Below are 22672 nucleotides of genomic sequence, written 5' to 3' on the forward strand. Positions count from 1 at the left end.
AGCCATTAATTTTCTGGGCTAGCTTAGTTGCCGCTAGCTTAGAATAGGTTAACATTTAACAGACTCGCCAAAACACACGTTAAGAAATTCACATCATCGTCTTCGTGTCAGCAATATTAACCCTGAGCGTGTTGTTGACAGTTAGCAGGCCATTTTTGAACTGTGAATGTGAACCATCCGCAAAACAATGGGTGGGCAGCGTAGTGGACAGCTAGCAGACTGACCTGACAAACACATCAAACAAAGTCAGCCTGCTCGCTAGCTAAACTAGCTAACTTAGCTAACTTCCAAATCCGTGCAAGCCGCGTTTCAGCAAACAGCAGCATCCTTCAAAATCGCTCCCGCGTACCGCGTTCAACAGTGCTAAAGTATTTCAAGTCATGACTGTTGTGTCACATACAAAACCGATCGAGGTGACACGATTTTTTGAGTCGATTTAGGAGCTTGCTTGTGTGAGTTGTGTGAGGAGTGTTTGACAGACAGGCCCAAAACTGACTGCCAGTTTGGAGAGGAAAATGGCATTTGCATTCATATCAAACCGACAGTCTGACATGAAGACATAACTGTCACCGACTGCAAAATTATGCAGAAACAATGTCATTACTTCCACTGCCTTGTGGCTGCAAAGTCGGGATGTAAAGGCGAGCTAATCAAGAAAACACACAAAGTTATATTTAGCTAGCCACCTAGCTAACATGCTCCCATCAAGCTTCAGTGGACAGCGACGCTAACATCAAGCAGCTAGTTCAGCATCGTCTGATGTAAATAAAATGATTTGTTTACTTACTTTCATTTAAAACCTCCACCAGCTCGGCGCAGTTTTCACACATTGTTCATGAAGAAGAAAACTGAGTGCACCTACTCAAACCATTGCACTGGAAACTGTTGGCTGGCAGTTGGTTGTTTTTGGGGTAAAAAAAGGCCCAGTGGAGGGAGTGATTGGTGAAGGTTATTCCACTAAATGAAACCAGGGGAAACAAAAAGGTGTAGAACGTGATTTGCATCCAAGCGAAGTTGATGTACATCAAAAGTTAAGAGGCACTGGAAGGTAGAAATCGAGTCACTCTCCAATCTGAGCGTTACTTGAGAGAGCAGACACAGCAGCCATGTTGGATAAGGAGGGGTGGTGGGGGCGACACAGTGCACATAGTTCGGGACTTTCCGTCCTGTCTCCTTCATCCTTTCGTATTTCTTCGGTAGTCTCGCGATATCTCCCCCAAATTAAGTGATGTTTACAACCTTTTCTTGGGATCTCAAGGGCAACTGCGGTGAAAATAATATATATAACTTTAAAGTAAAAAAGTGCAAAATACAACAAAAATATTAATGTTAGTACTAAAAACTAAAACGTTAATAAATGTTTTTATTTTTAATTAAAATATTAATTTTTTTATGTTGTGTTATGTTTAAATTTTTTATTTACATTTTCTCTAGTTTATATTTCCCTCCAATTCCATGTAATTCTTTGAATTAAAGTTTAAAAATATTTAGTAATTGAATACAAATTGAATAATGTGAATCTCTGACAAGTAGAAAATCATGTAGGGTTTTGTGTAGGTTTTTTTTAGTGTTTGTTTTGTCTGTACAGTGCACATTGATAGGCTGGGAGGTAACAAAAGGAGGAGAAAGGAAATATTTAGTTTACAATGTTTCCATTTCCTCCAATGTAATAAATCTCATGTTACACCTAGTTAAATCCCTCATTATCCAAATAGTTGTCATTATTGTCAGACCCAGCCTTTTCACAGGGACAGGTGGCTTTAAAACATTTTCTAATCAGACCCATATGTCATAACTTACTCAGGACCCACAATGTAATTTGTGTGTGTGTGTGTGTGTGTATAGACTAGAAAACTAAACTCACCAAAATGAAGTTTCTCTCCCTGGAACCAAACCTGACAACTTGCTTCCTGATAACAGGCCTGCTACCTTCAGACCCATTTAATGTCACAACAGTGTTTCTTTCAGTGTAGATTAACAGAGCAGAACATTGCTTACAAAAGTAATATGTACCTTGTTCGGCCAGTGTCTGTAACAGCTCATCATCCCACTGTCTGTCTGCATAACACTGCACTTCGTCAAAATAAGTTTAAATGTACAGGTAGAGCTGTACTGACGCACTCATTAGTTCTGTTAGATAACTTATTATAATGAGCAGTAAATTGTTTTATGTCACTTGTTCCCAAATGAATCAGTTTCAAAAACCTTTTTTACAGCGGACATTTTGTCCTGTTATAGAAGGAAAAGCACAGGTGGAACTAATAACACTAACAATGGCTCCGTTCCAGCAATTATTACATTGCAATGCAGCAAATAATATTTAGTTACGCCTGCGTTTGACAAGTAGGAACTGGGACAAAGCTAAAATATCTGCTGTGAAAGTTTAGTTTCACTCCACATTTTTCCCCCTGGTCTGGTGTGACCCCCCCCCAGCAGTTTGGGAACTATTTCCTCAAAAGGTAACTATGTCCATGAACAGCCAAGCTTAATGTCAAATTCAAATAAACAATTTCCAATTTTCCAAAACCTTTTAAAATATATATATGTCATTTGCAATAACCCTTCAGGTCCTGGAAGCCTAGCTGCGACATTCCTCGTCTTTTCCAGGCTTTCCGTAACCTTCAGGGCTTCGGGTAAGAAGCAGAGTCACAGACGTTTTTTGTAAAAATAGCCAACTTTATATTCTCAGAGTACTAAGACAGCTTTACAAACAGGATGATATGCACACAGCCTTCCTTCTCATCCAAACGCAGAGCGGTCCAACTGAAGCTCCGACTCAATCAGAGAGCCAGAGTAAAAGAAAAAAAAACCAACAAAACAAAACAATAAACACTGACAAACCAAAACAAGACAACAAAGGAAGCAAGGAAGTACATGTCTACCCCTTGATCACATTCGTCCTGCACCATGCACATGGCACTTCTGAAACCAGAGCAATCCGTCAACTAACCATTGCAAGTGTTTCAACATTATATATTACATATTAACAAGTAGGAGAGGAGGTGAATCGAGGGGGTCAAGAGGGATTAAAAACAACCTTGAATAATTTCAACTTCATGCAGGTGTAAAAGAACCGTACGGCCAAACACAAAGCTTTAATTAGCAAAGAATTAACAAAAGATGGCATGTTACACACAAAATCTTTGTATAAAATAAGTTTGTAGGAAAAAAAGAAAATCTGCGCCAGGGTTGAGGGGGGTCAGGGTGACGATTCTCATTTACATATTGACATTGATTTGGTCGACGTACAACCGAGTGCTGGGGTCCGTCCTCTGGCTCCTCATTCTCTTTTCCAACACACACTTGCACACAAACACACTTGAAAAGAAAACAATTCATCAACAGGAAGCGTCCTTGCTCTTGACCTTTCCCCCTTCAGAGCTGTTTTGCACCCGCTGTTCGCTGCTGCTTCAGTCGCACATCTCCTCCGGCAGCTCGTGAGGGTTGAGGATGCCGGGCACGGACATCTGGAGCTTGTGTTTCTCCTCCTGGGCTTGGCGCAGAGCCGTCTCTCGCTCCTCCAGGAACAGGTCCGTCGTGTCCTCGCCAGCAAACTCCTGCAGGACCACACAAGCAGAGGCTCAGCAGCGCTCACACCAGGTTTAAGGCTTTAGATTCAATCTGGCCAAACTGCCATTTTCCCACAGAGGGAGACCTGTACTGCTCAAACTTTCCACAAGGTCTCTCCACTCAAAAGTTAATAATCTGAGTTCTGACGCAGGTTGTAGCTTTCAAATGCTCCCAGTCAGATTAGAGTTTATGTAATGTATTTGTTGATTTACAAACACGAACAAGTAAAGATGTCCCCGAGCTTTAATAAGTGTGTAATATAGCCAAAGAGTTGCCGCTTTAGTTAAATAAAGCATTGTGCTATCTGTCTTTGTTGATCCAAGCACAGAATCATTGTTTACATTTTGACGGAGGCTCAGTTGAGATGATTTGATGTCGCCCGATGTTTTTATATCATCACCTTTTTGCTTTGATGTGCTTTTACAATTCTCCCACACAATATTCAAGCACAGTGCATAGAAAGTTATGCGACACAACTAATGCATTGTAGCCCCTTTCATGTATTGTCTAAATTCCAAGTAAAAGTGACTCCGTCAGTTAAATCAGCTGCTGCAGTGTTTGGAAGTCAGACAGGGTCTAAGGCATTAACTGTGATGACCAAAAATCACTTTACACTGCCAGTTTCCCAAAATTAAAGCACAAGTTTCACCTTGAATGAGCTTCATCAGGCTTGGACTTCAACAACACGCCTGTTTTAACTAATCACCAATGTAAAATAAAGTCCTGTTCAACAAAAATTATTAGAACAAACATAAATTAGCATAAAGTTGTTTTCCCTAACGGCTTCTCTGTGAATGAGAGGCAGCAGACTCTTGTTTCTGGATGACATGTGCTTGAGAACTGCAGATTCAAATCATCCAGAAACATTACAAATCCTTCTTTGATCTGTCATCTCCTTTTTTAACAACGTCTGTGTGTTGTGAAACATAGTCTCGATGCAACTGTCAGTTAATTTTAGTACTACATTTTTATTAATGACATCTTCCCTGGTCTGTTTTCAGGTGCAGGTGTTAACCATTTCCTCTGGACACTCACTTTGATCTGCACAAGGAAGTCCCTCAGGTGCTCCTTGAAGGCGGGGATGTCCTGATTCAAGCTGAACAGACCCGTTACAAACACCTTCACCTGGGCACTGAAGACAAGACATTCAATTAGCCGCAAGTCTGTAAACAGCACAGCATGTACAAGGGTGGACAAAACAACAACATCTGTTACAGCCGTGCAACAAACATGACCTTTTTATTAACTTCTTCCCTCTCATGTGATATACCACTGCTTCATGTAGGCATTTGCCTGAATGTTTTTTGACAACCTCCAAAGGAGTGCCAAGTTGCTGCTTTCAATCAAAAGTCTGTGCATCTGCAGTTCCATTTTCAATGTTTAAAAATAATCTGAACCAGTGAATACATGTTACAATTTTTGAACCACACAGTTCCCATTATATAACCCTAATCCTTAAAGCACAAAACAGCCTTCAAACTTATGAGTGCCACGTTAACAGGTGCAATTTATTTTGTGATTTTCCGTCAGCCTCAGACCTTATTTTCTGCATAAATCAAAGTTTTCTAAGTAAATAAATTCTCTAGAATTAGAGGATGGAACCCAGAGTTCAATAGTACTGACTCACTTCCAGGTTTTAGGACTAAAGACTCGAACTCTCGGGATATGTCTATGATGGCAGCTGTAGCCTTCACTCACAATGTGTTCTTTGGCATAAGTGCATTCTGGTCTATTGAAATTGCTGTGGCTGAAAAAAAATCTCAGTTATTAAATTTTCCCTTTAATCTCCACGTGTTTGTGTAAAACCTCTTCCATGAAAAAGCACTGAATACACCTGGCAACGTTAACCAAACACACACAGCTCGTGTAATCCCACTGTGGTTCACCTGACGGGGCTGAAGCCTACTTACTCTTGCAGATGGGGGAAGGCCGTCTTCAGCAGGTTGGCGATGTACTCCTGGACGTGCGCCTGGTTGTTGGCAGGGCTGGCGGCGCTCAGAGCAACACTGACCTTCCCCTCCTCCACCAGGTTGAACATGTAGGCCAAAATGGTGGCGTGCATGGTCAGACCTGCAGACAGGAAGCAAGCAGAGGGGTTCGTCAGCGTTTGTCACATGAACTTACAGTTTACTTAATATTTTTGTGTTGAGTATGCTTTAATGAAATTAGGCCCCTAAAAGCTGTTAAAACCCCACAGAGTAACTTCTAACATTAAAAGACAATAAATTCTATTTTTCATATTAACAAAGTAAATGAGGAGTTAACCTGAGAGCAAATGTGTTCAAACTTTATATAAAAACTAAACTGAATATTGTATATTTTCCAGTTTTGGAAAATGAAAAAGGGTTAGAATATGTCTTCACACAGCCAGATGCCACCAGGTCAGTCTCTTTACCTGCAGTGTGAGAGGTATCAGTGACCACGGAGAAGATGTGCTGCAGGATGTCACAGAAGTACGTCTGGTAGAAGCTCTGTGCTGCCGCCTCCTCTCCAGACACGTTCTGCAGGAGTGTGTACAGGATCTGTAGACCTGCAGGAGATGAAGACACAGAGATATGGAAACAGCCACTGTTTCCAAACTTCTGCACTGCTCTGGCACATTAACCTAACTTGTATCAGTTGTCCACGATATAATTCTGTGTTTCAACTAAGATTTCAGAATTTAAAAAAATGAAACACCGCAGTTTTAAACATTATTTCTTACAATGTAATTGCTAATTCCTAATCATAATCTGTGTTATTAGTCAGGAGACCTCTCCAATCTAAAGAGGAGTTAGCCTTCTGTTTGGAGACGGCAGGAAGAGGTTTGTTGAACTGAAACATTGTCTGAAGAAAAAATGTTAACTGCAACTTAAGTGTGTACTTTTTGCCTTTTACCATCATATAAAGAGGCACAATGCACATTTAACAGACATCAAAATGAAGCCATGTTCTATGTTTAAAATTTGAGTAAATCAAGAAGGTTTTTTAGTTTGTTTTTTTACTTATTAAAAAAGGTTCATAGCTACGTTTCTAAATAGTGAAAACATTTTTCTGGCTGTGAAAAAAAAGCTGACAAAGCCATTATTGAGCTGAGTTCATTATCCAACTTTTTCAAGCCCCGCCAAGACAGTTTTTAAATTCAATGACCTTTCTAAGTTCTCTATATTTGTGCGAACTCTATCTGACAGGATGAGTCGATGCCAGTTCAGACCTGTGTCGGCCACGTTCCTCATCGTGTGCTTGAAGGCCCAGATGATGGAGTCTAGGATCAGTTTGAACTGGGCCGGGGCGATGGACAGGAAGGCTGGGAAGCACTGGGAGGTGGCGGCTTGAAGGAGGTAGAAGAAATGGGTTCTGTGTTCTGGGAATTCTTCAAAGTCCTGATGGCACAGGAGGAGAACAACAAGGAGTTAAAGTCTGTAACTTTGTAACTGTAATAATTTTTTTTAAAAATTGTTTTCTAAGAGTTTTCACCTGGTACCAGGTGTGATTAAATAACTCAAACCGACCTTGTTGATCATGTTCAAAGTGCACTCAAAGACGGCGTCAAAGATCTTGGGGATTTCACCCGTGATGTGGACTCCCAGCTTGTTGACGATGGTTGCCATGGTGCTGAGGACCTCGGGCTCTCTGGCAGCAGGCACGTTCCTCTGGTAGTCGATGAGAACCGCCTCCAGCAGGGGGGGCACAAAGTTCTCTCCCACCTGGACCACAAAACAACACACAAACACGTTGACAGACCCACCATCCCAATGTCTATGACTGTACCATTAAAAGATTTTTGATCAGAAAGAGTAGATATGGATCCCGAAGAAACCAGTCATTAGATGGTGTAAAATAAGAACTCTATGTCAATTTTCTACATTCAAATACGTCTATATTTGACTTTAACGTGATTTAGTCGAGTTAAAACCTTGTTAAAACCCATCTTTAGACGTTGGTACCGGTCAATAAGGCAGTGAAAAATGGTTTGGAATCAAAATTATATTATATACTTGTGTTTGGGGGACATTTGTAGTTTTGATTTTTGTTTGTGCATGTTTTGGTCCCAGTAAGGGTTACAGTGCAGTTCACAGCACTGAAAACATTTTTTAATTTCAGCTTTTAATTATAAACATTATGACTGTTGTTTTTGAGAAGGAACTGGGCATACATCCTAAATCATTAGTACAGTTTTCCATTTGCTGTAGCAGCATTGGTTATGTTTTCACTGTGTCGTTGCACTGCTGTTGAATTAAATATAGAGGATGCTTTGTGTGGAACACTGCTAAAAATAAAAGTCATTATAAATCACACATTTAAAAAAGACTTTCCTCTATTACAGAATTGACTGGGAAAAATAAAAACACCTGCTCACCATCTGAGGGTCGTTGGAGCGACTGACCCAGCCTGAGATCAGCTTCAATGTCTCTCTCTTTACCGTCCTCATACTCCTGATCAGAGGCTGTTTGGTCACCATCTCACCTGTATAAATGATACAAGACAGTTATTTAAACCTGGCCACTTAGGGGCAGCGGAAACAGTTTATATATATATATATATATATATATATATATATATATATATATATATATATATATATATAAACTGTTTTTAAAACATATTTATACATCCAGTACTTCCGGAGGGAAATATCTGGCTCACCAGCTGGTCTCTAACTGTGTCTGTCTGCTGTTTGCTGCTGAATTCTCTGTACGTTCATCACTACAACAGACCACTTTCACATTGTACCATTGTTTTCAACTGTCATTTGATACATTAGTGTAAAAAATCAGTTATAACCTCTTTAAAAAAAAAGAAGCAAGAAATGTAAATGGCTGAAGACTTCGGTTGAAGAGCCATACACACACACACACCTTAGCCATGTTACACCTTAACACACACTGAGACAGAGACACACACAGGGAGCGAATAGGAACTAACCGTTGGTCTGGACAGCCGAGGAGATGTTTTCACTCAGGCACTTGTAGACGTTGAGCATGTCCAGGTAGATTCGTCCCAGCTGGACAACAAAGGGATGGCCGACAGCTTTACAGGCTCGGACGTTTGTCTTTAGGATGCTGCCCAGCTGACGCACCGTCTCTGCGTCCTTCAGGATGTCCACGTTCTGCAGCAGAGAGTCCATAATTTAGCTTAAGTAGCCATTTTCAACGAAAGCAGGCTACAGGCTGCATTAAATGAGAACGCCTGAGGCATTAAGGAAACATCAGTGGATTATAATCGACCTGTCCTCACCTTGGTGGCCTGCTGGATGATGCTGTCCCACACCTGGTTAGGCAGCAGCATGTACTTCTCTATCAGAAGCTCCTGAACTGCCTGGTCTGTCTGAGCTCCAATCATGTAGCCAACGGCCTCATAAAACGTATGAACCTGCGGAGACGAGGGGCAGATATTACCTGACTCAGACCTTCACACAGCGCTAACAATGTAGCAAAAGTTTTAGTGCAAAATGTAACATATGTCATCCGTAAAAGTCTTACAAATAATGGCATTTAAAAAAAACAAACAAATAACATTAATGACACCTAGAAGCAGGGCCACAGACATTGTGCCATGTAGATTTAAGACATGTTCTGGGCAAAATACCTTTCTGTACATGGAAGCGGTAGAGTGGAATAGACTTCCAGCTGAGATAAAATCAAGTCAGTCCTGTCGTAGGTTTAAACATGCATGTGGGAAATGGTTATTTGACCAAAATGAGAGAATGACTTAGAAATGTATGTGGGTGTACATATGTATGTATGTATGTGTGTATGCACGGTATGCTTGTAGGTATGTGTGCTCGGAGGACACTTTGTTGGGTGCGCCTAATGAAGGGGCCACACTCAAAGATGGGAGTGGCCGCTTTGTTGGGTGTGCGGCGGTGCCTGCTGAGTTGGCCACTGGGTGTATGTGTATACGTATTTTATTATGGATGTAATAGGTGGGAATGTGTGTAGGTATGTATGCAAGTAGCCTATGCATGTATGTGCAGTTAAGTGCGCTATATAGTATATAGGTATATATTTATTTTCTTTTGCCTTGCTTTGTAGTTTTATATGGAAGGATGTGTTGTTTTAATGTAGCCTATGTGATGGTACAGGGTACCTTAGTCATCTGTGACTTGTATTGCTATCTTTGTCTTCCTGGAAATAGGACCACAATGGAAATCAGTTATCCTGTAACTTTATTGTGTTATCCTCATTTTCAACATTTTCAATGATTATGTATTTGTCGCAGTGTATATATATATATATATATATATATATATATATATATATATATATATATATATATATATTTTTGATATGTCAAATAAATCAAAATCAAAAAAAGTCAGAGACAGGACTGACCTGCTGTGGCTGCAGGTCACAGATGATGGTGTTGATGTTGTTGAGGATCTCATCGATGAAGGGCATCACCTCGCCCACCTGAACCTGGACAAAATGACGCCGGCACTTCTGGGCGATCTTGATGAAAGTGTCACACGCCATGTCCTGTACACCGTCGTGGGTCTCTGTGTGACCAAGGAGAGGATAAACGACACAAAATCAAGATAAGCCTCATTTACTGACAGACAGCATTCATGCGTTAATCACAGTGCAAGTAACAGTAGCACTTTTAGGAAATACAAATTCTTCAAGGTCTGTGTTATTCTTTTTTTTGGGGGGCTCTTCAGAATCACACATCACAGTTTGTAAGCAGATTTAGATTTAAGAATCAATACGTTTCAGTAAAGATGCATTTAAGACTTCAAATAGCAGTGGATTTTTGATTCAAAGATTTAGAGAACGATTTACGCAAAAGGATTCGATCTGATCTGTGTGGAGGATTCGATCTTTTCCGGTTTCTCACCGTGCATGAACTCAAACAGCTTGTTGACGACAGTCTTGAGGAACTTCCAGTGGGCTCGGAGGAAGCGAGGATACTGGCCCACAATGTACATGATGTTGGACGCAATGATGGCCTTGTTGTCCTTCCCTCTTTTCTGCTCACACAAGCCAAGCAGGTCCTGAGCACGTAACACACGCAATCAGTTAACGTCGGTCACAGTTCAACACACACATAACTGCTGTGTCAATAACTGGTTGGGAGAAATGGTCTAGGATTACAGAGAAAGCAATTAGGATTGATTAACTGGACTCAGCAGGTTAGCTAATTAAATGCTTCTGTCACGCAGCCATGTTGCCAGACACAGGCGAGTTGCCACTTGTAGCTGGACTAACTAAGAGGGATGTTAACACAAATATAATATGGTCTGTGCGCCCCCACCTTGATGACGGTTACCAGGAACCTCTTCTCATCCTCCTCGTGCATCGCCCCGCTGATGGAGCCGATGGCCCAGCAGAGCATGTTCAGGTTCCTCCACGACCACTCGGTGCCGTTCACCTGGTTGTGGAGCTTCTCTGTCATGATGCGTTCAGTGTCGGCGTAGTCCAGATGGGTCAGATACACTGCAGACACAGAGAGACGGTTGAGTCTATGGTGTGTGTGTGTGAGAAATACATAGTGGATACTTTTACATGCAATAACTCAGCTACTGGTCATGTCAGGCTACTTGTTCTGTGTGCTGTGCTATGTTTTCGATTTTGTTTGGTTGCCATTAATAAATAGTGTAATAAATATGAATTCCTCCCTCTTCAAATACAGTGTAGGGAAATGATAATCAAAAGTAGGTGTTACTCTCAGGGAAAACAACAACTGAAAGGTGTGAAACATTTCAATAAACACAACAGACTCATAAATACATGAGTAAACCAGACAATTTAAATGGGTTTCTTCTCGTCTGAGTTCAAATTTACCAGAGATTTCTGGACCCAGTTGTGTAATTTACAATAAAAAGCCCTAAACCTGGTTTAGAAACTGAATGTAAACAAATCCAGTGTAAGAGACGTGTATGAGTCAATAAAGGAGTAAGCAAACTGGAATACCAATGACAATAATGAGTAGACAGTCCAAACACACTGTAGATGTACACTATCTGGAAAACTAAAAAAGCACTTAAAACTTCACATTTAAAGAAAGAACTGATATTTAATAATGTGTGTATCTGAAACAGAACCATGTATTTATCACCACAGACATGTATCAACTTACCAAGAGTCTCCCTCATGTTCTTGTAAAGGTTAATGGCGTCCGTGTCCTTCATGAACTCCCTGACCACCTCGCCCTGGTCGTTCTCCACCACCAGCACCTCCTCTGGTTTGGCCATGCGGCTCACCATCAGCAAACGCACCTACAAGAAGAAGAGGAGGGGGAATAAGCTGGATGTGCGAGTCTGCAACAGCCTCTGATTGAGCCGACTGACCAATCTTCCTAATTTGAAGCATGTTTAAGTACATTGTTAAAGTGACAGCGAATAATTCTTGAATGTTTTCAAGCAATAAATGTATTTTGTTGACAAAAACAGATGAATAATCAGTACTGAAAATGAAATTATGGTTTTAAAACTGATTAAAATAATCATGTTTTGCATTTCGTTCATAATTGTGCATCCACAAGCATCCTGCGTAGAAAAACATCACATGATCATGTTCAGTTTCACATTTCTAGAATACAGTTCATCAGGAAGTGTGCTAAAGTCCTCCATTAATTCACAACTGGTTTACATTTAGAGCTGAAATGATTAATCAATTAGTCTTGACAGAAAAATAATGGGAAATTATTTTGATCACTATCAATTGTTAAAATGTCCTTTGGTTCCAGCTTCTAAAATGAGAGTATTTGTTGCTTTGTCTTTGTGATAGTAAACTTAATATCTTTGGGTTTTGGACTCTGATGACGTCGTCAGATTATTTATAATCATTTTCTGACATTTTATTAAACAAACGCTTAATCGATTAACTGAGAAACGTATCTGCAGATTAACCAAATTAATGAAAATTCACATTTGTGTCATAAATCAGTTTATAGTCTGTGTGAATATCTCAGTGTGTTGGGTGACAGCCCTACCTGGGAGAGTACAGGCAGGTAGAGGTGTCTGCGTGGAGGGACGTCGGACAGCAGCGGGGTGCTGGAGGTGGAGAAGGGACTCTCTCTGTAGAGCTCTGCTGCCAGGTGGTTCCAGTACTCGAGACAAATCTTAAAGATCTCCGTCTCCTCCACCTCCGACACCAGCAGCATGTAGTGCAGGGCCTGAGGGCGGAGCAAAGTGTGGTGAGTTCGCATAACAGTACTAACAGTGGTTAGTCTTGCTATATGGCTCAGGGTTGCAGCACATGTAATCACACGTACATCACTGCAAAATGTTTCCTTTTGGATAATATGATTAGAGTACAAGCAATTTACTTATTCTGTTACAAAGAGGAATAACAACAACTTAAAATCACTGATGTTTGTTGGGGTCTTCTCCTGCGGCGGTGACACCCGGCTTCATGTGATAAATATCTGGGTTATACACGATTGACTAACTTTACGCTATTCTGAACTAACGTTAGGAGACAGAGAAGTTTGGCTTTACTTTTAAACTTTATTTACTGCCAGGTACTATCATTGCACAGTATAGATTTAGATTACAGTACTTTTTTGGTTCAGTTTTAGTTTATTATATTTTTTTAGTTTATTGTATCTTATTTTTTATTTTATTTATCCATCGTATGGAGAGCCATAGTGTTTATTATTCAACACATAAGTTTTTGTTTGTTTTCTTTCAAAAGGTCGTTGCTTAAGTCTGAATGAGCAGTGATTCACAATTGTGATTGGTTGGCTCTGCCCCATTTGTCTCGAATAAAAGTGATATATTACATATCTGTATTTATTCATATGATTAATCATTTCAAAATGTCTTATTTAATACACTTAAGTCTCCATACTGATCTGTAGTTTCCTTATTTTTTTGCCACTTGGCTACATTTCCATCCGGGATTAATGGATATCTCTGTATCTCTCTGTCTAACTGCAGCAAAATACCAACTGAACAGTCTTTTCTTGAACAAACTGCTACACGGACTACTGCTCTTCTGTCAACATCGCCTCCTGAAACAGTACTTATAAAAGGTGGTCCTTCCCACTGTAATCAGTCCCAAATGTATGTCATTGCAAAGGTTTAATCAGGACACCACTGGCAAGGAAACACAGGAGAGGCAGGGAAGTCACTGAATACGAGGGGGAGTTTTCTTTCTAACAACCCTAAAGCGGAGGCGGAAATGACTAAATCATTTAAGTTCACATTTCCACATGAAAAACAAAACCCAGTTTCAACAGTGAAAATGTCTAGTTCGTTCTGTAATGAAACCCCCCCCCCCTTTTCTGATTTAAGTGAAAGGGATCCGTCTCGCCCTCCTACCTCCATGAGTGTCTCTCGCAGGTTGGGCCTCTTCTCGATGAGCTGGCCGTGTTCTTTGAGGAAGGTGCAGAGGAACAGGCTGAGGTTCTGGATGAAGTTCTGCTCGTCGTCCTTCCCGTTGGCGTAGGCCATTCTGATGTTAGTGTTCAAAGGCAGCATCTGACCAGACGACAAAACATTACTTCGCTTTATTTATTTATACTCAAACTTTATTTTTTCCTCAATTGTTTTGCCATAATTGCATCCATAGTGTGTTTTGTTTGAGGACATTGTATTTACTGTAAATACCTTTAGGTCTTAAACCACACTGAGCCGTCAGACCACCCAAGAAGATCATTTCATCTAAAACTAGACTTAAAACTAACAAAGCAAACCCTGCAAACACTATGTGGTGAGGAAGACCATGAGATGGGGTTAAATGCTTTGGAAAAAAGCTTTCACCCTCAAGATCTGAACCATTTCAATTAAGAGAAAAAAAATATATATCCATAATTCAAATTGATGTTTCTTTTTAGCATGAGTGTATAGATGTACATTTATTAACAGCCTGTTAACATACAACATGTTTTGTTCTTGTTCTGACTTTTGCTATTTTTTTTTTTTATATTTCTTGTGAAATAGTTTAATTTGACCTTTTCTGATCACTAAAAAAACTTTAAAATTTGATTCAACAATCTGAGAAGTGTAGAAGAGAAAATCTTTGGTAGAACCATTCGCAGCTCAGACTTCTGCAACCTGTGAGGAGGGTCGCAGGTAGACACTTTAAGGGGCCACAATTCAAAAGGCTTGGTAACTACGGCTCTAGATATTATAAATTAGAGATAAACATCATCTTCTGACTTAATGACTCTTCATCAGTAACACCTGTTATTGGGGAACATGGCTTTTTAGGCCTGATATCTACGATCATTCAGGATTATTTCGCTCTTACAACGATAACAACTGCAGGCAGGGGGAGCAGTTTACATCCACCTAATAAGGAGCGTGTGTGCACATGCTGATGGTAAATACACTGAGACAATGTGGAGTGAAAGAAGGTTATGATTTGTTTCCTGAAAGACAAGTGATTCATTATTAATTAAGACTCCCAGACAGTTCAAATGTTTGATAAGTCATATTTAAACAATCCGTGCCTACTGATACCTGATCCCTAACGATGAAACAACCGGATAGCATCACTTTTGTTGCTGCTTGACTTTGAAACAGCCTTTTTTGCAGAGAGAGGAGCCAAATCAGTTCAAATCTTTAAAAAGCATCTTCCCACTTGTTTTCTTTGGCTTTTTCTTGATTTTTTCCACTTATAAACTTTGCTCGTTTTTGTGCTGTCTTGCCCTTTTCTCACTTCCTCCTGTAAAGCACTCTGTAACTTGCCGTGCTACATCAATAAAGTCCGCTTACTTGTCACCCTGATCAAAATTCAATGGGCATTAAAATGATCTTCTGGTTGTCTGTACTCAGTCTTGTAAAAATATTCTGATGTTATTACATGTTTCGTTCAGAAAACCATTAGTTGATGTTAAAAACTCCTACAAAAGAATTTCTTTGTGTTGCTTGTCATCTTTTTAGTCTCAGGCAGTCTGTAAACGCATACTCTCTATAGGTGTGTCGAGGGTGTTAGCAACCACACCTGCGTCAGCTAATTCTATGTATACAGTAAGGCGAGGAAGCTCAATGGGACCAAAACCTTGCGGTGAATACAAACAAAGACAAACACGCAAAATTCAAAAACAAAATACTAACACACTGTGTTGTGTTCCACTCATGCTTTTTGTTTTTGGAATTTCCCCCTGCAGCTTTCAACCGTGTTGTCCCATAAACTCCGCCCACAGGTGAGTTATTTGTGTCTATTTGTAATAACAGTGAACAACTGCTTACACTGCCTGACAGTGTAGTGTGTTTGTGTGTGTGTGCAATAACAGGCTGACAGCAAGTCTGAGAGTTTGTGCTGCCTGCAGACTTTATATGCTGTATGTGTGTGTGTGTGTGTGTGTGTGTGTGTGTGTGGTAGGAAATTGTGTGGCAGGATGTTGTTTACACAAAGTGTGTGCGTAATAACAGAGTGTGCTTGTGTGTAATCATAATGAGTGCAATTAACTTAAGCACCACTCAGAATGATTGTGTGTTTGTGTGTGTTTGTGTACCTGTTTGAGCTGGCACATGGTGAGGGTAAACAGGCTGACGAACTGCTCCTCGTACTGGTTGACGCTCACTCCGGCAATCTCCGTTAAACATTTTAGCGTCACGTTGCGAAACATGGGCACGTTCAAGAACTGAAAACACACAAACAAAACAAATCAGGTCAGTGCTGAACTGCCGGTTTAACTGTCCCGTCTGTCTGTATTGTCAGTACTCCTACTCGTGTTTCTGTGAAAAATGGCAGTTTTATAATTCAGTGTTTACATCCATCAACCCACCGATTTTCTGCCCTGATTGCAGGCTGGTCACAAAACTGATAGTGACAGTGGCTCACAATGGGTCAGGACTAAGTAGTTCACAGGCAGATGTGTGTAAAATGCAGACTAGGGCAAATTAGGGCCGCAACTAAAGATAACTTTCATTATCAATCAATCTGGGGTTTTCTCTCTCCATTCATCAGTTAATGGCTTGGTCTATAAATTGTAAGATTAATAAAAAATGTCCATCACCCAGAGCTCAAGGTGACACATTAAAACGACCCCAAAGACATTTAGTTCACAATGATGTAAAACAGAGAAAAGCAGCAAATCCTTACATATAAGAAGCTGAAACCAGTGAACGTTTTTGCTTGATAAATGACTTAAATGTTTAATCAATTATCAAAATTTTGGCAAATAATTTTCTGACAAAATAAAAATTTTCTCCAAAGATTTGTCAATTTTTGGTACATTCAATGTTCTGAAAAACTGTCCCTTTTCCATGCTTTACAGACACGTACAGTAATGTGTGTGCGTGGATGCTCCCTGGCCAAGTTGCTGGGGCAACCAGATGTAAACAAATGGCGAGCGTTCAACAGCACTTCCTCTGTTTGTTACGCTTCTGCAGGATGAACCAATGCAAGAGCGCCTTTGTCAGAGGACATTCTCATTGGAGGCGAAACACAGCATATATTGAAAATATCTGTTTAAATTGCTTTTTACTTCTATTCTTATTCTAGTTGTATATACCTCTTATTATTATTTTTTTACTTTACCTATTTATCTGTATTTATTTCTGCCTTTGTGCTGCTGCAACAACCGAATTTCCCCTATGGGGATCAATAAAGGCTTATCTTATTAGAGTTGGGCCGATGGACGATCCATCCTCTACCATCGTAACATCGTGATTTAAATGTTCTCATTTCACGTTTGAATGGTCGGACACTCTGTCAGCTCACAACGTGCAACTGTCAGCGTATGTAAACTTTGCGCACCAACACTATATCTGTTTGCACTTTGCTACTTCTTGCACCGCCATATTTATCTTTTGTTTATAAATGTAGTTTTTACTCCGTGTGCGCTGTGTGAAGATGAATGAATAAATATGATCTGATTCCGATTTGGCCAACTACACAAACGTTTCACCTAAAGTTTTGATTTACTGAACGAATGTTATCTGGTTTACCTTGTAGACCAGAGTGCTGATGAGCTTAGTCTCGAAGATGTAACCTAAAGGAATCCAATTCAGGAAGCGGAGGAGAGTCTCCAGCGTGGCATGGACCAGTGGGGCATTCTGGGAGTTTTCCTACACAGAAGAAGGTGGTACAGATTGTGGTATTCAATAAACATCAGAGGCAGATGCTGAGAACTGTTTGGTCTGACGTCAACCTCGTCTTACCATCACAAACTGGCACAGCTGGAATATTTGGGAAAACTCGTTGCACATGCTGAAAAACAAAGAGTAGGGATCATCAGTGAGTCATGTCTTAAGCTGGCAGACACTGTATGGATTAAGCCCCTGAATTGGTTGCCCCTGACCAATTTCCCCCAGATCAGCTTCTGTTTGACGCCCAGGTGTTGCAACACCTGATTAACTGCCCAAACGATCAATGATCTAGCAGTTTAAGCAGGCTGCTGTAGCCCTGACTGAGACTGTGCTCTGATAATGATTCTCCCCGCACTCCTTCTCTTCGGTCTTTCTCTTTTTTTTTGTCAACATTTGAGAATGCAGCCATCTTGTTTGAATAAAACTTTATTGGAACTGTCACTGAACAAAAACACTTCTGTGTGTGTGTGAGCGAAAGTTTGGATGTTTTGGCCAAGCAGAAAGGGTGATTAAAACATGTAGTGTGAGCTAATCTTAACTGTGCCAGAGTTAAATATTTAATTTAAATTGATTGAAGCAGAAAATGTTGATACTTAAGAGTACTGTTATGGCACACACCCATTCACTGCATTCTAAGTACTGCAACTGAATGGACGTAAACTGGGGAAGTGATCTGGATAACTGATATCTGGATTTCCATTAATCTATTTTCCTGCAGAACTAGAGGACAGAACAGACAACTAACAAGCGACAACCAAAATGTACCAACAACTCTTCACTTCACATAAGTCACAGTACATTTACTTTTATCAGCTACCTGTCTTTGAGGTGCTTGGCCTTGACTTGGGTCATCTGGCCACTGGAGAAGTCAAAAACCTCCTCGCTGAGCAGTTTGAGGATGATCATGTTGTTCTGACAGAGGCTCTCGCTGGTCCGACTCGCTCCCACGATATCGCTGATAAAGGTGGGCCAGTGTTTGGGCCATTCCTGCTTCAGGATCTAAACCAGTTCAGAGAAGAAGAGCTCTGTGTCACCAGCCTCATCACATCATGTCAGTCACTGCTCTTGAACTACGTACATTAAGGACACGCATAAAATCTCTAATAAGGCCGAAATGCTTGCTTGTTTTAATGAGCATTTCATTGCCTCCTTACTCGACTCTTTCAACATTACTCATGAAAAATCTCCAGTCTACCATGGAGCACTGAGATTTATTACAAACCTCAAAGCGCTTACTCACCATTGCTCTGTGTATGATCGTGTTGGATGGTCTGCCTCGGTTACCCGTAGGTTTAATCATTGGCATATTCTTATTTATAAGGTTATTCTTGGGCTGCTTCCCTCTTACCTACAGATCTGCATCCTAAAAAAGTATGGGAAGTTATTGTCTTCGCTCCCAGGACTTATTTCTACTGACTGTCCCCAAAGTCCGTACTGAACTGGGAAAAGGGGCGTTTAAGTATGCTGCTCCCTCGGCTTAGAATCAGTTGCAAAATCACTTAAATCTTCGGGAGCTGGTCTTATTAGACGTGTTTAAAGTGATTTTAAGTGCCTGGGAAGCAGATACATCTGGCTGTAGATGTTTTGAATGTTGAAAATTGTTTTTATATCTTATAATTCTGTAATTTGTTCTTTGTTTTCATTGTAAATTGTTTTATGTTTGTCTTATGTGCTGCTGCCTGTCTTGGCCAGAACACTCTTGAAAAAGAGTTTTAATCTCAATGAGTCTTTTATTCCTGGTTAAATAAAGTATTTTTTTAAAAAGCGTCAAACAGTCAAATGTGTATTTACCTGCACGAGGATCATGTTGAGTTTTGAAATGTACACTCCCTCTTTCTGCAAATGAACATAAAAACAGTGACATCAGTATTGAGCAGCACAAAGTTCAATATCTTACATTAATGTAACCTCACCTCCATGTTTGCAGGATCAGACGAAGTCTTGATGATCAACCCAACAACGTATTTCTTGATGCCTGAAAATATATCCAAGTGTTTTAACGGAAAATGCAGAGAGGATTTCTCTGACAAGAAACACATCTTTATAATCTTTTTATTTAACGTCATTAAACTGACCTTCACACTGATTTCTAGGGAGAATCTTCCAGCGTGTTTTGATGACTGTCTCCAGAATCTGCAGTGCATAATACTGAGAGAAAAATTGAGATGTATTAGAGCTCTGAAAAAGTATTAGACGTAATGTTCTCATCAAGAGCTAATTAACAACAAACAACCACTATATGGTATTTTGTCATGTCTCCCTGGTGATGTCATACACGTACAGGCGCATGCAGCCCAAAATGTATGACCTAAGGACTGTAAGCATGGACCATACACACCGAAAAACACGTGTGAACAGGTTCGTGCATGCAGATACTCAATGTAGTATAAACAGAACTGTGTGTCCCATCTGTGTCCATTTTTTGGACCATTCAGGTCCCTTTATCCTTCCACATGAATGGAAATGACAGCGCTGTTTGTAAATAACTTAACAGATGTACAGTCTCGTATTACAACACAGAACAGATCAACCCTACATCAAGCTGCTGAAAACTAATCTATTTGCTGTTCTATTTGCAGCATTTAGCACTACTGGCAGCAGCAACTGTGATACTAAAAGGGAAGAACTGTGGATAGTTGGCATAAGCATTGGAAGCCATCACAACTGAACAAATAAAGACAACAGCGACACCAAGAGAAACTCAAAAACAACAGAAAATCGACATTTTGATAGCGCTGACCACTGATGATAATATTATCACAACTAATGGCTCAGACCAAAAGATAAGAGAAGACTAATAATTTTTCAGATAAGCACAGAAAGTTTCCATTAGCTGGAGAAAACAGTGGTGCTAAAGCAGAGTGAATGTCCAAACTCACTGCCCCGAAAGCTGTGGCCTGATGTGGATAAACTGATAAACATCAGTCTCACATAATTACACTTGCCCTGAGACACTGTCAACAAGAAGCTGACGTGAGCTCATAGCTTTTCTCTGCTACTAGATCGTACGTGTCAGGTACGTACTTTAGTCTTCATGTTCTGAGAGAACTCCAGGATAGTGTCGACCCTCGTCCAGGCGTCTGGATGGTCCTTCAGGTTGGTGAGAACTTCCTGGGCCACTCGTTGCTACAAGACAGCAACACAACAAACAATTTATAGTCCATGAATCTTTAGGTTTTTAAAAGATCAACCACGGGTATATTTCCCGTTAAGCTACACGGTTAAGCTAAGCAACATATTCTTCATTTTTGTTACCGAACAAAAATACATTTAACCCACGAGGAGCTCGTTTGTAATCAAATGTCACAGCTTTGCACAGACTACATGTGAATCCCATCCACCTGAAGTGGAAGCCCACAGCAGAGAAGAGCAGTCCTCACCTGGGATCCAATGTCGTGGTACATGGAGTTGACAACATTGTCCAACAGGTTGATGTCCAGTTTCTGGTTGAAGTCCAGCAGCTGTCTGGCTGGGTGATCCGCCAACATCGTCATTTCTGCTGGCATAGAGCTTCTGAGAGGAGAAATTATATGAACTTTAACCACAGCAGCACCTGGTAGTAGTAACAAAGGTACTACCGAAACTTACAAAAAAAATAAATACACTCATCTACAGGTAGAGATTGCAGGAAGACAGTTAAGAACTAAAGCTTTGAGTATTAGTGTCACTTGCATATTTTAGTAATATTTAAAATACTATACTACTAAACTGGGGTAATGAAACATGACATTTAATGGATGCATTAATATTTGGAAAGGTGAGCCAAAACAGAAGTGGGAATGTAGGCCTTACAAGCATGGTTAGTTTTCCTTCACGTTTTGCAGCAGTGAGTCAGAAACAAGTTATTCTTGTTCAGTCAAAATGTGTCAAGGCAGCCAGCTTGAAGCTTCAGTCAGCCCTCGTGGTCCAATTATGACACCCATTGAAACAAATAAGCTTGTAGAAGATGAAACAACGCCCCCACCTGGCTAACTGGGTGCAGAGCTGCATTCACTACAACCCAACTGATAGACCTGTTTTACGGCTATTGAGAGCAATTAAAAATGAGTTAGCCACAGAGGAAAACATGGTCGTGGAAACACAAGTCCCCCGGCTACAGTGCGTTATGTCATGTTTGGTTTGAGTAACAGCTAGTTAACCCCCCCCGCGCCCCAAAGACAAAAACACCACATTACTTTTGAAACTGACGGGTGCTAACGTTAGCCGACGATGGGTTAGTTAGGTTAATGCTGATCGGGATTAACTTACCTGGTGTGTCCTGTCCGCTCGTCGAAAACAAGTATTGGTTCACTGATGCGACTTGGCGAAATATTAATCCTCTCGGTGCGTTGAAAACAACTACAACGTTATCTCATGGCACACGTTACAATGCTCCTAACCTTCGCTAGCCAACAGCTAACGTTGATGTTAGCTTTCCTGGATGACACTAAGAGCGCTAATTTAAAAAAAATACCTTTAGGTTGGATACTTATCGATTCTTGGCGATGTATTTAAAGCCTTCCGTAGTTACAGCATATTGTTTCTTGTCTTCAACCAGTCTGAAACATATCTTTTTCTTTAGCTATCAGTGATTACAGCCGACTCCCACCGGGCTAATAGCAACTTTAGCGTGCTAATGGAAAAGTCAATGATGGTTCAGGTCTGCTGGCTAATGTAAGCTAAGCTAACAACACAGATTCACGGAGTCAAAACTTCGAGCGGTATTCCGGGTCATAATCACGAAATGAAAGAGTTTCGTTTTTATTTCTGGCTCTATTAGCACACACTGTTGGAGAGCAGAGATGTTTTAATGCGTGCAAGTGTGCTCTTCCTCTAAGCTCATGCTTCCAACCACGGACCGGTTGAAACCGGTTGAGACCGGGATATTCATTCTCGGTGTTTCGGCCCGTCGCGCGCCGCGTAAAATTTGGACTATGTACCCGCCCACTCGGCATCTGATTGGTTGCGCTGGCGCAGTCGTCATGCTGTGTCATAGGCTGGGTGGAACTGTCAATCTGGCTCAACCTCTCTCTCTCCCTCTGTGTTCTGTCTCAGTTTGACCTCTGATGAGGAGCAACGTGAATGTCAACACACAGGCCCCTAAACAATAACAAATAACTTAAATTCATAACAAAATCAAACGAGTTGTCATTTTTG

At 40.6% G+C, this 22672-nt stretch overlaps 2 protein-coding genes across 2 annotated transcripts in view; both read right to left on the reverse strand.

The window, feature by feature from the left end:
- Positions 1-1151, reverse strand: part of usp34 (ubiquitin specific peptidase 34) — a 69026-nt gene extending 67875 nt beyond the window's left edge. Inside the window, 1 exon segment of the mRNA XM_044189501.1 lies at positions 788-1151. Coding sequence (XP_044045436.1) covers positions 788-830 — 43 coding nt within the window. The 5' untranslated portion in view covers positions 831-1151.
- A 1551-nt stretch (positions 1152-2702) lies between these two features.
- xpo1a (exportin 1 (CRM1 homolog, yeast) a) lies at positions 2703-22430 on the reverse strand. Its single transcript, XM_044189502.1, has 25 exons — positions 21785-22430; positions 20917-21049; positions 20561-20662; positions 19612-19684; positions 19450-19511; positions 19328-19372; positions 18354-18535; positions 17609-17657; positions 17396-17515; positions 15958-16086; positions 13817-13975; positions 12484-12666; positions 11629-11767; positions 10804-10985; positions 10387-10543; positions 9885-10048; positions 8788-8922; positions 8476-8659; positions 7910-8016; positions 7062-7256; positions 6764-6932; positions 5966-6100; positions 5481-5640; positions 4606-4702; positions 2703-3557 (listed from the first exon to the last, which is right to left on the reverse strand). Exons 2-25 carry the CDS (start codon positions 21040-21042, stop codon positions 3411-3413), a joined length of 3201 nt encoding a protein of 1066 aa, XP_044045437.1. The 5' UTR covers positions 21043-21049; positions 21785-22430; the 3' UTR covers positions 2703-3410.
- Between the last annotated feature and the right edge of the window lie 242 nt (positions 22431-22672).

Source organism: Siniperca chuatsi, linkage group LG3 (assembly GCF_020085105.1).
Source record: "Siniperca chuatsi isolate FFG_IHB_CAS linkage group LG3, ASM2008510v1, whole genome shotgun sequence".
Classification (NCBI taxonomy): domain Eukaryota; kingdom Metazoa; phylum Chordata; class Actinopteri; order Centrarchiformes; family Sinipercidae; genus Siniperca; species Siniperca chuatsi.

Excerpts from the sequence above, each read along its gene's own strand:
- xpo1a (XM_044189502.1), bottom strand. The coding sequence starts at position 21,042 with ATGCCAGCAGAAATGACGATGTTGGCGGATCACCCAGCCAGACAGCTG. Across the intron at positions 17,516-17,608 it reads AGCTGTGCCAGTTTGTGATG|GAAAACTCCCAGAATGCCCC; the intron begins GTAAGACGAGGT and ends TCTTCTGTGTAG. Across the intron at positions 10,049-10,386 it reads GCTGTTTGAGTTCATGCACG|AGACCCACGACGGTGTACAG; the intron begins GTGAGAAACCGG and ends TTGGTCACACAG.